This window comes from Oncorhynchus clarkii, chromosome 3 (assembly GCF_045791955.1).
Source record: "Oncorhynchus clarkii lewisi isolate Uvic-CL-2024 chromosome 3, UVic_Ocla_1.0, whole genome shotgun sequence".
Lineage (NCBI taxonomy): Eukaryota > Metazoa > Chordata > Actinopteri > Salmoniformes > Salmonidae > Oncorhynchus > Oncorhynchus clarkii.
The window spans coordinates 29,340,815-29,357,154 of record NC_092149.1 but is presented as its reverse complement, the minus strand read 5'-3'; the positions used below and the strand labels follow the sequence as shown (position 1 = coordinate 29,357,154).

General features: G+C 44.8%; 1 protein-coding gene across 1 annotated transcript in view; it reads left to right on the top strand.

Moving 5' to 3' along the window:
• Window positions 1-15,068, top strand: part of LOC139392732 (OTU domain-containing protein 7B-like) — a 30,568-nt gene extending 15,500 nt beyond the window's left edge. The window contains exons 2-12 of the mRNA XM_071140944.1: window positions 5,866-6,082; window positions 6,505-6,687; window positions 6,943-7,170; window positions 7,362-7,463; window positions 7,882-8,009; window positions 8,110-8,216; window positions 8,434-8,561; window positions 8,702-8,851; window positions 9,577-9,691; window positions 12,414-12,492; window positions 13,373-15,068. Of these exons, the coding sequence (XP_070997045.1) occupies window positions 5,998-6,082; window positions 6,505-6,687; window positions 6,943-7,170; window positions 7,362-7,463; window positions 7,882-8,009; window positions 8,110-8,216; window positions 8,434-8,561; window positions 8,702-8,851; window positions 9,577-9,691; window positions 12,414-12,492; window positions 13,373-14,836 (2,769 nt within the window). The 5' untranslated portion in view covers window positions 5,866-5,997 and the 3' untranslated portion in view covers window positions 14,837-15,068. The remainder of the gene's footprint in view (window positions 1-5,865; window positions 6,083-6,504; window positions 6,688-6,942; window positions 7,171-7,361; window positions 7,464-7,881; window positions 8,010-8,109; window positions 8,217-8,433; window positions 8,562-8,701; window positions 8,852-9,576; window positions 9,692-12,413; window positions 12,493-13,372) is intronic.
• The last annotated feature ends 1,272 nt before the right edge of the window (window positions 15,069-16,340 follow it).

The following is a 16,340-nucleotide window of genomic DNA, read 5'->3' as shown; positions in this document are numbered from 1 at the left end:
GCAGTAGGCCTACCAGTTTATGACTGCCTTGTGGATACTTGATACTCCCTATGTGCGCTACCACAGGCTATGCAGATTTATCATGAAAGAGTGCCTGGTACAGCTGGACCTAATTTATTGTCCAGGCTTGATGGAAGTTGGAGCAGGATGTCTTGTAGGCCTTGATAGGCAAGGTTTTCTAAGTGATGGACCTATAGTGGAGCAAGTGCAAAAAACACATCTAGGGCTTGGTGTAAGCCTACTTAAGTAATGTAGGGCATATTGAGTGACCTTACATGAATGCACAATGTGACATGGCAAAGCATTTGGAGCAGTCCCACCCTTAATAAGTAGACTATAGCCTAGTCTCTCGGTCTTGTTGTGCTAAACATTTATCTTAGGCTAGATTACTTCCTATCATATCTGACTCAGTTTAAAGCAGTGGTTCTATATACCTATTCCTGTTCAGAATGATATCATTAGTATTCTTCTGTGGCTCTCAGCTGCTGTGGTAGCAGCTCTCTGGTTTTAGCTGGCTCACCACCCCAGGTTCTGTAGCTATGTGTTAGACCAACATGGCCCCAAACTACATGCCAAGGAGGCCTCCGCTGTTTCAGTGACTAATAATTTAGTGTCATGATTTCAGGCCATGCCACTTTTGGGTCCAATTTATCATTCAAATTGTGGCAGGCAGCACTATCCTTTTTTTCTATTTTCAATTGATTCAGTGTTTGATTTTTAGGTTTCTACTAGTCTCTTGTGACAACAAAAAAAACATTAAAATGTCTGTCAGGAGACTGGGATATGAAGGATAGTGTGGAACAATTCTTCTGTTGCGCCTGTTTTGTGAAATGGTTTATTTGGAAGAATCACGATTTTTGAAAGGGTTCACCTACACCAGACCATACATTATTTTGAATTTCGGAACAGGAGGGTATATTTGGCCCATAGGCTTGCAGAGCGAGATAGTGAGGTTGGGGTGGGAAGCTACCAAACAGGATCTGTTTCTCGCACTAGTCCAACATCTCACTGTCCTCCACCCAGAACCTAATGGAGTAGCTGGCCAGAGATTCTGGGTTGCTGACATTTAACTTTGTACTAACCTGTTAGCCCAAGTCAGATTAGCACTGCATTGACTGTGCTTACACTCAACTCTCGTTTCTCCTAAATCACTTGCAGTAGGCCTGTTCTTCACATGCTTAAATTAGACTTCTCAGTCTCGTGAAAGTCTCTTGTTTTGGTTAGCCTGCAGTTGTTTCACTGCTGGAAGCCTATACTGTAATGGAGGTTGTCTCTCCATCCCTTGTTTACCTCCATGAATCTTCCAGGGGCCCACACAATGGCTGCAGCAGGCCGTGGTGACCATGTCTGCTTCAGTGATCCAGGCCTCTCCCAGGCTCAGCACCCCCCATTATGTAACCTTTCAGACAAGCATGGTCGGCCTGCACACACAACTGACTGCTCTGTGCTGGCAACACAGCCATTATGCTAGTCAGGCCATCGCTTAGGTGTGTCTCTCACAAAACCTAAACTTGAATGAAACTATTTTTGGGAAATTCTGACAGTTTCAACCCCGGATCGCTTACGTTGCTGTCAATACTTGCAGACACAACATTGACATTAATTTGTTGTCTTTGTCGGTTTATCACCCCTAGCAGCTGTCAACGAATAATTTAGTGGGACCCTTCCCTAGTTTTGTGGACCTCACCTCACCCCATTGTCAGGAGCTCCTGCTGGTTGATGAGTCAGAAGCTGAGTGCGTCCACAGGAATGGCTGATGTTAGAGGCTGGGAATAACAAAGTCCTTCCACTGGTCTGTCAGTGTACATTCTGTCCACAGAGCGACACATTACCAACAGGCATTGGCACTAGCTTGTCCGTTGATACATCATTATTTGCAGGACTTAGTTTGCTCAACTCCCAGCAGTAGGTGTAATAGTGCCTCACACCAATCAGGTCATAAAATGATCTTTATGAGATGCAGTAAAGTCAACACAACAAGAGGCTTTGTATGGCAGCCAGGCCCTAGGAAGATATTGTGTTGCTGGCTTCTGCTTCTCTCACTAGTGTAAACACTAACCTACCTCCAGGGCCAGAAGTACTTGTCCACTCAACTCAACACCTATCTCTTGAATTCTGGGTATACTCACACAGCCTCTTGTCAACAGTGCCTTCTGAAAGTATTCAGACCCCTTTTTCCACGTTTTGTTACGTTAAAGTCTTATTCTAAAATTGATTTAAAAAAAAAATAAATCCTCAACAATCTACTCAAAATACCCAATGATGACAAAGTGAAAACAGGTTTTTGGAATCCTTTATATATGTAAATATTCAGACCCTTTGCTATGAGACTCGAAATTGAGCTCAGGTGCATCCTTTTTCCATTGATCATCCTTGAGATGTTTCTACAACTTGGAGTCCACCTGTGATAAATTCTATTGATTTGGAAGGGCACACACCTGACTATATAAGGTCCCAAAGTTGACAGTGCATGTCTGAGCAAAAACCAAGCTATGATGCCGAAGAAATTGTCCATAGAGCTCCGAGCCAGGATTGTGTCGAGGCACAGATCTGGGGAAGGGTACCAAAAAATGTCTGCAGCATTGAAGATCCACAAGAACACAGTGGCCTCCATCATTCTTAAATGGAAGAAGTTTGGAACCACCAAGACTCTTCCTAGAGCTAGTCGCCTGGTCAAACTGAGCAGTCAGGGGAGAAGGGCCTTGGTCAGGGATTGTGACCAAGAATCCGATGGTCATTCTGACAGAGCTCCAGAGTTCCTCTGTGCAGATGGGAAAACCTTCCAGAAGAACAACCATCTCTGTAGCCCTCCACAAATCAGGCCTTTATGGTAGAGTGGCCAGACGGAAGCCACCCTGCTCTAAAAGGCACATGAAAACCCGCTTTGAGTTTGCCAAAAGGCACCTAAAGACTCTGACCATGAGAAACAACATTCTCTGGTTTGATGAAACCAAGATTGAACTCTTTGTCCTGAATGCCAAGCGTCACGTCTGGAGGAAACATGGCACAATCCCTACAGTGCATCATGGATATCCCCATGCTCTGGGGATATTTTTCAGTGGCATGGACTGGGAGATCGAGTTGGAAGGTTCACCTTCCAACAGGACAACAACCCTAAGCACACAGCCAAGACAATGCAGAAGTAGCTTGAGTAGCCAGAGCCCGGACTTGAACCCGATCAACATCTCTGGAGAGAGCTGAAAATAGCTGTGCAGCAACTCTCCCCATTCAACCTGAACGCTTGAGAGGATCTGCAGAGAAGAGTGTTAGATACTCCCAAAATACATGTGTGCCAAGCTTGTAGCGTCATACCAAGAAGACTCAGTGCTGTAATCACTGCCAAAAGTGCTGAGTAAAGGGTCTGAATACTTATGTTAATGTGTTATTTCAGTTTAATATATTTTATACATTAGCAAACATTTCTAAAAACCTGGTTTTGGTTTGTCATTATTGGGTATTGTGTGTAGATTGAGTAAAATGTAAAAAATGTTTAATCGATTTTAGAATAAGGCTGTAACGTAGCAAAATGTGGAAAAGTCAAGGGGTCTGAATATTTTCCGAAGGCACTGTATAGTTTTTTTAAATGGTAGGCTGGCCCCTGTCCACAGCTCCTAGCTGTGTGTTACAGCGGCTTTGGGAAAAGACTATTACAAGAGATGTGAACATCAGTGAATTGCTACACCGCAAGTGTGTTGGAGACCCTGCAGAGAGAAGTCTTTCTCTTTTTTTTTTTTTTTGTGGCCGAATTTGGAACGAGGGCATTGGAAATTCACTGGTTTAGAAAGACCTTTTGTCCTGTTGCCTTTCTTATCTTGCCTGCCAGTGTGCCTTTGTTGTAAGGAGGGGAGAGCGAGTGAGGCTGGGTCAAGAGAGCGAGAGAGGGATGGGTGTAAAAAAGAAAGAGAACTCCTGATTCATCAGGTGCGGTGGTGAAGAGTTCACTGAGGCATGGGTGGGGCTAGATGACTGCAGGTAACAAGGACAGTAGTCCAGTCACAGTTTGAAGCTTGAACGTCACTATCTCACATTCATAACATAACATGAGAGGTGGAACATTTGACCATTTAGGAGGATAGAAGGGAAATGGGGTTTTAGACTCTAAGATGTACACTAGGGTACCAAAAGAATTTGAATTACTTGCTTTAGGCAGTGTATGCTCAAAGAGAGCATAATCTCAATTCAGATATCTATACTGAACGAAAAATATAAACGCAACATGCAAACATTTCAAAGGTTTTCCAGAGTTACAGGTCATATAAGGAAATGGGTTTCACATGACTGGGCAGGGGTGTAGCCATGGGGGGAGCCAGGCCCAGTCAATCAGAATTGGTTTCCCCCCCCACCAAATGGCATTATTACAGCCAGAAATACTCTTCAGCACCTCCGTCAGGCGATCCCGCAGGTGAAGAAGCCAAACATAGAGGTCCTGCGGTTGTTAAGCTGGCTGGACATACTACCAAATTTTCTAAAACGACATTGGAGGCAGCTTATGGTAGAGAAATGAACATTCAATTCTCAGGCAACAGCTCTTGTGGACATTCCTGCAGTCAGCATGCTAATTGCACGCTCCCTCAACTTGAGTGTGTGGCATTATGTTCTTGATATGCCACACCTGCCGGGTGGATGGATTATCTTGGCTAAGGGGAAATGCTCACAAACAGTGAAGTGAACAAATTTGTGCATAAAATCTTAGAGAAATAAGGTTTTTGTATGGAACTTTTCTGGGATTTTTATTTCAGCCCATGAAACATGGGACCAACAGTTTGCATGTTGTGTTTTATATATTTGCTAAATGTATTATAGGTCACATTGGCACAGTGCTTATAGCCAAACACTAGGCTACCTTATGGACTGAGATGTTGACACTAGAAGCCCATCTTATTTCTGTCAGGGACATTTCCAGTCATCCTTGCACTTGTATTGATTGCCCTCTGCATCTCTCCTTTCAATAGCCCATCTGTAGAAAATGTATTGTTCCCCAGTCTCGATTGGGGGTCATCATTGCTATTTTCTACACTGAAAACCTATCACACTTACCATAGTAAAATGGCATTTTGCCTGATCCAGCAATGCCTCTTTTCAGTAATGTGATTTCTATTACCCATGGTATGCTGCAGTTTTGGACTTTTTCTAAACCCTGGTCATTGTTTGAGACTTCTTTGTGCCCTGTAGTTTGGAGGTTCACTGACTGAGCCATGTTTATAGTCAGAATGGTTTCTTAAAGGGAAGGCTCGCCTCCAACTGAAGGCGAGTTCAATAATGTCCTTGTGTAGAGCTTTTCTGTCTTATGTCTGGCCTTAAATGTTTGCCAACTTTATAATTGAGCTGTCAAGGTTCCCTAATTCAATGCTAGTACTTTTTGCAATGAGCATTTTTCTGTGGTGCTTTTTGTAAAGCATTCTTTATTGCCCATCGTGATAGGAGTGACGGCCAGTTAACTGAATCTGTGGCTGTGCACAATAGCACAAGTAAAGATTTGCTATTAGGAGTGTGCTGTGTAGGTTGCCATGATTCAATGCAAATGTGAACACCTTTGTGTAGCGGCTCTGTGAGCAGCCTACCACAACAGGGGTCATGGATGAGTGAGACGTGGCCAGGCAGAAGGGTCAACTGGAAAATAATTTTCCACAGAGGTGTTGCCCTTTACAAAAACAGGCTTCCACATGGGCACTATGAAAGGGTCAGTGGGGTTATGGTTTTTTGTGTGTTAGTTGTTAAGATTACATTTAACACACTTGAATCATTTTTCCTGGTCCTATAACGTTACATTACACAGTACCTGCCTGCTGTACAAATGGATCATAGTTTGATGCCAATTCAGGTTTACATTTTCATCCGTTTTTGCTTCTTTTTGATTCTATTTAGGTTTGGCTGGACGTGTAAGGCAAGTTGAAGAGCCCCTCTCCCCCTTCCCCTTGGTCCAGTGGTCTTGTCGGGGAGGGCGGATCCCCTGTTTTTTATTCCTACCCTGATGCCGCCCTGTAAATTCATGATCACATGACCTTGGATATGGACGCAGTCCTGTCCGACTTTGTCCGTTCCACTGGAGCCGAGCCAGGACTAGCCAGAGACCTGCTAGAGGGTGAGTTGCAAGGCATTCTGGGGTAAAATAGATGGTTTTATGGTCAACTGCTAGTGAGGGGTATACATTGAGCAGTGCACCTCCCAGTTAGAGCTGTTGGTTAGGTAAGCTATCATGTAAAAGGAGGACGTTAAATCCAGAAGAGACTCAACTCTTGTTGCCTAGCAGCAGCACAAGTTGCAGGTAGGAATATGGGTTCAAAATGTAATGCACTGCAGTAGCTATACGGTGGTGAGAGACAAGACGTGCTCAAAATTCAAATATTTACTCAAGCAATGGAATGTGTCAGTGGCCTTCACATAACAGTCGCTATGGTTCTGACGTATGGTAAATATTTATACTAATGACTGTTGAGTGGATCTGACTTTTATAGAATGCGTTGGCTTTTTCGGTCAGGTTTGACTTGTCCTTTCCATTTGCAGGGAAGAACTGGGATCTCACCGCTGCCCTCAGTGACTTTGAACAGCTGCGACAAGTGCATGCTGGGAACCTGTCATACTCTTTTGCTGAGGAGAGGACATACCCAGGCCCGGAGAAAGAGATGGCCAGAGTGGGGCGGCCCCTTCTTCACCGTCAAGAGGAGGTGCCGCAAGGTGAGAACAGTGGTAAGTAAAAATATATATATTTTGGGCATAATGTCACTTATTTACAACCACTTATCTGTTGTCCTCTTGTTCTCCTCATTGTGATGAACTAGAACCCTCTCCTTTTGTTTTTTTAGTTCACTTTTTATGTTTGTCAATTCTCAAGTCAGCCTTCCTTGTATACTTTCCCCTTGTCCAATTTCTCTTTCCTACCCCTTTCCTACCCCACAACTAACCTAAACTCCTCTTTCTCTCTTGTGATACCTCCCTCCGCAGCCACAGAGAAGCGTCTATCGAGAGGCATCTCCCATGCCAGCTCTACCATCGTGTCCCTGGCACGGTCACACGTCTCCAGTACGGGCAACTGTAGTAGTGAGCCCCTTCTGGACACGCCTCTGTGCACATTCCAGCTGCCCGACCTCACCGTGTACCGGGACGACTTTCGTGGCTTCATCGAGAGGGACCTCATCGAGCAATCTATGATGGTGGCCCTAGAGCACGCCGGTGAGTTTTACTGCACGGGTCCCACTGCTGCCACCAATTACAAATAAATGACTTTATTCACTTCTAAGGCAATCTTGTTAATTGTGTCGTGTAGGTGACCGTCTACACCATAGCTTCTCAGTACTAGACGTGCATGCTGAATTGTTTTTAGTGTGAATGAAATCGCGAGTGCCTGTTCTGTTTACATTAAGGCCGACTCAATTGGTGGACACGGGTGGGACCTAACTGTCAGAGTCTATTGCCATTGGCGACGAGTGGGGACGGAAACTGCCTGTTACATGCAGCGTCATTGGGTGAGTGTCATAGCCTTTCAAACAAGATCCAAATCTAACGTGTTAGGTCATACTCTGCTATGTCAATCAATGATGAGAGCTTCATTGTTAGCGGAAGTAAGCCCTTGAATAATTGTGGTACACATTATAGCTAAGCGTCAGTGTCCTACTGGAGAGGCTTAGCCCAGAGCAGTTAATTAGGATCCAATTGAGGTGTAAGCATTGTAGCTAAAATGCCTTGTAATCCATCCTTAGAAATTGGACTTAATTTGTGATATTCCTGAAGCTACAGCCCATAATGGCACACAAGGCTAATTAAGAACACAACTCCCACATCAAACAACTTGCCTTTTGCCTTGAGTAAGGTTTGGATGTAACCACTGGTTTTCCTTTCTTTGAGATGGTGTTGTTTATACTATGTGCCTGTACGGCCTTGCAGGTATGTGGGGCTTTCATGACCGCGACCTGATGCTGCGGAAGTCTCTGTATGCACTGATGGACCACGGCCAGGAGAGGGAGTCGCTGAGACGCAGGTGGAGGTGGCAGCAGACCCTGCAGAACAAAGAGGTGGGGGATTCACTAGGTTGGATCCATGTGAAACTTAGTCCAAGGGATTGTTTACAGTCAAAACTTCCATTTCAGTGTATTGAAGTGTGTGTGTCCACAGTCTGGTCTGGTGTACACAGAGGAGGAGTGGCAGAAGGAGTGGAATGAGCTGCTTAAACTGGCCTCCAGTGAACCTAGGATACACTATAGCACCAATGGCAGCAATGGGTAAGACCTGTCTCGGACACCTCTCGCACGCATTATTTATGTTAAGTATGTATACTATTATATTAAGTTTGAGACATGCCAAATGGAGTTATGGCCCATCATGAGCCTCTGTTTTGGAACAAAGACTAAGATAGTAAGAGGAAAATGTTAGATAGTGGCTACCTATGTCACTTCCTGCGTGTTTCCTGATCTGACCCCGTTCGTTTCCTATGTGCAGGACGGAGTCATCAGAGGAGCCTGTGTACGAGAGTCTGGAGGAGTTCCATGTGTTCGTCCTGGCCCATGTCTTGAGGAGGCCCATAGTAGTGGTGGCAGATACCATGCTCAGGGACTCTGGAGGAGAGGGTAAGGTGACACATTTTGATATTACCAATTTGGCCGCCTTACATCCATCCATAAGCTGTGCTTTATGAACTTTAGTGTTGTAACTGATTGTGATGTTTTATGCTGAATGTTGTTCTCCTCCTCCTTCCTTCCCTCACCAGCTTTTGCCCCCATCCCATTTGGAGGGATCTATCTGCCCCTGGAGGTGCCAGCTGCCAAGTGCCATCGTTCGCCCTTAGTGCTGGCGTACGACCAGGCCCACTTCTCTGCCCTCGTCTCCATGGAGCAGAAGGACGGCTCGAAAGAGCAAGGTAATGTTAGATGTTCATCATCCTCTTAACTAGCTATTACAACCAACACGTTTCATAGTGAAGTGGACCACATGAATAGACTATACCTCACCAAGGTCGAAATTAGAGGAACTGCACATCAATCATAGTCCCAAAATGGACTAACAGGGGTACCTGTGACATCTGATTTCTTTGTAATATTTGATGATTCGGTTTTGGTTTCAAGTAATTCCCTTGACTGACAGTGTTTTGTTTGTAAAGTATCACTCACTTGACGCTCCGACTGAAGAGTAGCATTCTGATCTCACAACATCAGTCAAACACTCACGCAGAAGTTGGCTAGCTTCTGACCATTTTACTCACCCTAGAAAAGCTGGTTAGACTTCTCTTATCAAGAAGGGTTAATGACTGTAACAATAAAACATTTTTAGCCAGTCTTTACTGAAACATGTCAACTGTGTGTATGTCATTTGTAAATTCATCAATTATTCTGCACTCTGGGTCTCTCAAACCAGAGTACTAATTGGAGTAGATTGCCAGTGTTTACGAACTCGCCCCATGACCAACATCAAAGTACGCCTCCAAGACACGAATCTAGTCTTTTCAGTTGCATTCTTAATGAGGCACAGAAATTGGCCATTACGGTCCCTCTTTAATTAGTACTTTGCATCAGTTGAATGACAATTGCTGGATTGAAGAATGCTTTTAATTTTACTTTGAACATTTTTGCTCCCTCTCCCCCACAGTTGTGATCCCTCTCACTGACTCAGAACACAAGATGCTGCCTGTACACTTTGCAGTGGACCCTGGGAAGGACTGGGAATGGGGCAAGGATGACACGGACAATGTCATGTTGGCAAGGTATGATCCGACTCATTGCACTTCAAATTGGGTCTGCATTACCCCCTCCAAAAACAAACACGCAGTCACTATGTCCTCGTAGGACCTAATATCCTGTATTGGCCCCTGCTCCAGATTAGAGAAATGCTCGTCAGTCAGAGTGAGATTAGCTCTAAATGCCTTCTATGATTGGAACAAGGGGGAATACAGAAATAGCCTGAAATAAAAATAACTGGATATTTATTCCACAGGATTAAGATTTGCTCTTGTTTCAACTGGAATGGTGTACAAAAATAACTTAAATGGAATTAACACAGTGCCTTCAGAAAGCATTCAAACTCCTTGACTTTTTCCACATTTTGTAGCGGAATTATGTTTTTATAAATTTTTACTAATTAATAAAAAAAATGAAAAGTTGAAATGTCTTTGGCCAGTAAGTATTCAACCCCTTTGTTATGGCAACCCTAAATAAGTTCAGGAGGAAACATGTTGCAATAATAGTGTTTAACATGATTTTTGAATGACTACCTCATCTCTGTACCACACACATACAATTATCTTTAAGGTCTCTTAGTCGAGCAGTGAATTTCAAACACAGATTCAACCACAAAGACCAGGGACATTTTTCAATGCCTTGCGAAGAAGAATGCCTTATGGTAGGTAGATTTTTATTTAATAAAAAAAGAGGCAGACATTGAATACCCCTTTGAGCATGGTGAAGTTATTAATTACACTTCGGACGGTTTGTCAATACACCCAGTGACTTCTCCGTTGCCAGAGAAGAAGGAAACCGCTCAGGGATTTCACTAGGAGGCCAATGGTGACTTTAAAACAGTTAAAGTTTAATGGCTGTGATAGAACTGAGGACGGATCAACAACATTGTAGTTACTCCACAATAGTGCTGAGCGATTGGTGCTTTTTTTTAGGTCGTTTTGGTTTGATTATATAAAAATAATCACGTCTTGATTATTTGGGTTGAATAAAACGATGAATAAAAGTCCCATGATGGTAGTGGACTGTCCATTACTGCTTATCATTTATTCACATTACTTTAATAATATTTCAGTTGTGTATATTACATTTGTTTTATGGCTTTATTTCATTTGAAGTCCTCATCTCTGTAGAGCTGCTGTCTGACAAAATCCCAATTTGTTTTAGTTCTTCAAAGGCATACTTTTATGACTCCTGTATTTTCAGGTAGAGCTAGAAAGCAGCTGTTGCATCGCTAGCTATGTCCAATCACGATCAAATATTCGTGTCTCTTCTGTAGCAGGCGTAAAAGAATGTCCGGAAAAGTAGATTTGCAATGGATTATGGTCATTGTAGTTAATTACCACATTTTAAGTTCCAAAATATGTAAAATATTTGTCTGCTGGAAACTACAACTCACTACTACATCGCACAGTTCAGGCTGGATCAGATTTATCTCTAGAGAAACTGCAATGTGCGCATTGAGCTCACGGGGAAAAATGGATTTCAAATAATTGAACCAACACGATTAGTTCTTTTAAAAAACAAAAAATAACTTGTATTTAATTTCTCAGCACTACTCCCCTATACTAAATGGCAGAGTGAAAAGAAGGATGACTATATAGAATACAAATATTACAAAAAGGCACTAAAGTAAAACTGCAAAGAAATGAACTTTATGTCCTGAATTCGAAGCATTATGTTTGGGGCAAATCCAACAACACATCACTGAGTACCGCTCTTCATATTTTCAAGAATGGTGGTGGCTGCATCCTGTTATGGGTATGCTGGTATTCAGCAAGGACTATTGAGTTATTTAGGATAAAAAGAAACAGAATAGAGCTAAGCACAGGCAAAATCCTAGAGGAAAACCTGCTTCAGTTTGCTTTCCAACAGACACTGGTAGACACATTTCTCTTTTAGCATTCACCTTTTAGCAGGACAATAACCTAAAACAAGGCCAAATATACACTGGAGCTGCTTACCAAGATAACATTGAATGTCAGTTACAGTTTTGACTTAAATCAGCTTGAATATCTATGGCAAGACTTGAAAAAGGCTGTCTATCAATGATCAACAACCAACTTGACAGAGCTTGAAGAATAAACTGATAAAATGTGCAAATATTATACAATCCAGGTGTGCAAGGCTCTTAGAGACCTACCCAGAAAGACTCACGGATGTAATCGCTGCCTAAGGTGATTCTAACATGTATTGACTCGGGTGTGAATACTTTACGGAAATAAATTAGCAAACATTTCTAAAAACGTGGGGTATACCATTGGGGTATTGTGTGTGTGGATGGGTGAGATTATTTTATCAATTTTGAATTCAGGCTGAAACACAACAAAATGTGGAATAAGTCAAGGGGTATGAACACTTTCTGAAGGCACTGCACATAGTTTGTCAAATGGATTATAGAACAATTTGTATGGGGAATTAGAATTTCAGCTCTACACAATTATGCATTCATGTTGGCTACATTTCTGACAGTATTTATCCATTAAGGTTACATAGTTTCAAGTGAGCCGTTTGGGCCTCAAGACTTGAACAGATGCCACGCCATTAGCCTAGTTTGAATAACTGTCATGTTTCCAGACATCACTTATGTAGCCTAGTTATTATTTCCCTTTCTCTAAATGATGCATGTAATATTCTGGGAAGCAGCCCTTTCTCTAAACGTTTCACCCAACATGGTGTTACTGTTGGGGGCACGACAAGGCGATTTCACCCTCCGTTTTGAACTTTGACCTGTCTGTCTTCCTCCCTCAGTGTGACCCTGTCCCTGGAGGCAAAGCTCCAGCTGCTACACAGCTACATGACTGTCACCTGGCTGCCCCTGCCCTGTGAGGTATCTTTCGTGTTCTCATTCGCTAAGGGGGAATCCTAACACTTAACACACTTCCCTCAGTCATGCATTGATGTCAATGGGAGACTGTGACCATTTGAGTTGTCGGTTTGGATTCAGCCCTGGTTGCAGATAATTTTGTAACAATAGCATACCTGAACACCCCCTCTAAATTGTTTGTGAATGTGAAGCTTAGATCATATGTTACCTACCTGGTTATGTTTTTAGCATGTTGTAATGGATGGTTAAATTGAAATGAAGAGAGATAGGCTATTTACTGTGTTACATAACGGTGTGGGTTTCTGTTATTATGTGGGTTGTAATTTAATGTTTTGTTCTAGTCGGTAGTCATTCCCTCTGCTTCACAAACCCCATGTTGAAAACAAACCACCCATAAAATGACCTCACACTAAATGGTTTGAGGGGCCTTTTCGTGCATTCCAATCTAATGCTGGGAGTTAGAAAGAATATCAACCTCATGGCAATTTCACCGTTAACCTCCTAGTGAGAAGTAGCAATAGACGGATCGCTGTTGAAGAGCTGAGGTATTCTGACTTTCCAATAAAAACGAGGACGTTGGTGTTACAACTCTTCGGTTGTCACGGTTATGGGGCTTGGCAGAGAGGACCGTTTTGATAACTGTCCATTGTGTGAACTAGTGTCATCATTATCTTCATTGTAGGTCCTACCCTCTCCAATTATAGCATGTATATTTTCCAATAGAATCTATAGAAATGGCAAAGAAGCTTTCTGAACCGAGTCATCTGCACCTCTCACTCCTGCTCTTAATCTCTCTGTTGCTCTCTGCATCACACACTCACACCCGCTCCCTGTTTCTTTTTTATTTCTCTATAATTCATCATCGGTGTGTCTGTTCTTTCAGCAGGCACCTTTGGCTCAGCCCGAGTCCCCCACCGCCTCTGCAGGAGAGGACGCCCGCACCCCTCCCGACTCAGGAGAATCCGACAAGGAGTCAGTCAGCAGCAGCTCCAACGGTGATGCAATGATGACAGCAGGGGCTGCCAGCGCAGGTGGAGGTGTGTCGACTAAGAACAGCTCCTCCTCCTCCAGCTCGTCCAGTAACAGCTCGGCAACATTGACGACGGGTACGGGGGGAAAGGAAAAGCCCAAGAAGGAGAAAGACAAAGACAAGAAAAGGGCTGACTCTGTGGCCAACAAGCTGGGCAGCTTCGGCAAGAGCCTGGGCAGCAAGCTTAAAAAGAACGTGGGCGGGCTGATGACGGGGAAGAATGCAGGAGGCAGCGGGGCCAAGCAGGAGGGCACAGAGAAGAAGAAAAGTTCGCTGAGGGGGCGGAAGGGCAGCAAGGACAGCTCGCCTTCGGCCCACGCCTCTGAGGACTCTGGGAAGGGCTCGCCGTCGTCGGGCAGTGAGCGTCAGAATGGCACGGGCGGTGGCAGCAGCGAGAGTGACCCGTATAAGTACAGTGCCGACGTGAAGGCGAGCCTGAGCATCCTGCGGGCGGCCATGCAGGGCGAGAGGAAGTTCATCTTCGCTGGCCTGCTCATCACCAGCAACCGCCAGCCCTTCCAGGAGGAGATGATCCAGCGCTACTTGTCTGACGCTGAGGAGCGCTTCCGGGTAGAGCAGGAGCAGCAGCGGAGAGAGGCAGAGCGGAAAGGAAGCACCAACGGCATCCAGCAGCTCAAGAAGGAGGCAACGGCAGGCACAGAGGTGGGCTACCGCACCTATGAACCGAAAGAGGAGCCGGCTGAGAGCTCACCGCCCAACTTCAGCCACCTCAAGTCGTCCTCATTCAACCCCTCACTCTACTCCGGCGTGGTGCCCATCCCCCGGCCAACCTTCATGGACCAGCCGCCCTCCCCGGCCCCGCTCACTCAGCACCCACACATGCACGGCTACATGGAGACGCGGCGCCAGCTTGCAGGTGGCTCCCCAGCCTCGTCTTATCCCGGGCTGCCTTCCTATGCCACCCTCCCCCGCCACTGCCCCATGGCGCAGTGCCCCCCTCACCCCCAGTACCACCCCCCGCAGGCACCGGTACCCCTCAGCCCCTTTCGCCTCATCCCCTCTTTCGCACCCTCATACCTCCCCGAGCACGACCCTCCAGACTACCCCACCTCAGAGCCTGTAGGCGGGGGCTACACTAACGGATTCCGGGACTTGCGCGCTGCCCTGGATGTTCCTCGCAGCGGGCCTCTCCCGGTCAGACACTACTCCCTGGGCAGCGCCGGAGGCCTGTCCAGCCGCTGCCGGACGCCCAGCTGCAACTACTACGGACACCCCGAGACGGGCAACTACTGCTCCTGCTGCTACCGAGAGGAGCTGAAGAGGAGGGAGACGGAGCCAGCCATCCACAGGTTCTGAACAGACGGACTGACCAGAACTGGCTTTGTGGCCACCAACCACAAGGAAACTGATGGATGAGGTTTCTTGCTATAGGACGATACAGAGCCTGGCCCTCTTATCGCATCACTTCCTTCTCTAAAGGCAACACTGTGTGTGGAGAGCGTCCTGGACAGGATCAGTGCAGTGACTTCAGAGACTGGAGAGAAGGGGGCTGTGGCGAGCGTTAGACAATAGGACTGTGCACATCTCTTACATTTGTTGTGGCTCTTATGCAGGCTGTATGTGTGTGTGTGAGAACTGCAGGCTCTCCTCCACTTTGTCCCCTTGTCGCCTTGCAGCTGTCTCCTCCTGGTGGAGAGAATGTATACGGCAGGCGATACACGCACACTGACATTCACATTACACACACAAACTAACACTGCACAAGCACAACCAGAAACTTCTTGATTATCACTCTTCTCCATATGTGGAGACAACCTATATTTGGCCCTGTAAATTGGTGGGATTTTAACATACGAATCAACCCTTCAATGTCTTGTTAGTCTTTTCAACCAGAGGGTTAGAAATGTATGCAGACGGACAAGCCCAGGGCATTACTGTTACCGGGTGCTCATGTATGACTTGGGAATGAACAGTGCTCTTTCCTGATGAGTAGTTGGGTTTCTTTTGCGTTGGTCCTCGCTCTTGTAATGCAAATTGAAACTACAGTATTATGTTACAGTGGTTGCTGTTCTGGCTTCAATGGTGCAGCTAATGTTCCAGAATGCAACAGACCTCTATTCAAGTTCATCTCAAATATTACAAGCAAGACAGATAGTCCTATCCACCCTTAAGATGCCTTTTATGGCAAAGTAGCCATCCAATCTAAATTCACCACTGTGTCCAGATGTCAGTCAAGTCCATTTTTATACATCTACCATTTTTAGATGTCTCCCAGTATCAATTATAGAACATACATGGCGGAGTACTGTGGTAGATATTCCCGAATGGCTAATATACAGTTTTTAATAAGGTTGCTAGAATCTTACTGTTCCTGGCTTGTTTTTGTCATTTTATATCCATCATGAAAATGAGGCATTTCAATAATATGCTGGTACATTTAGGGTCATCCAACACTACTAAACCGGCATTCAAAACCAACTCCCCTCGCATTTTCAGCTCAAGACCTCAAGGTAATCAGTACATGCTAACTGATGAACGTTCACATTTTGGTTGAAAAAGACACTGTCCATTGTAACATTGTAACTCTGCTTTTCTTGTGGCTGAGAAAGGTAACAGGTATTTTATGGAATCTTGTCCATAGGGCTGTGTTACTTTAGTCTAAATATTCATAACTTTTCGTGAACACCTACTTATGGCAAACCCCAAATTCCTGACATGGACACCCCATTGATACGATTAAAAACAAGTTGGATTATTTAACCCAACTCTCCTTCAAGTCCTAATTGAGGGCATTGTGTTGATTCCAAACAAGTGACTGACCCCCGTCGCTTAACCTCTCTGCACAAATTCAAGCACTTTC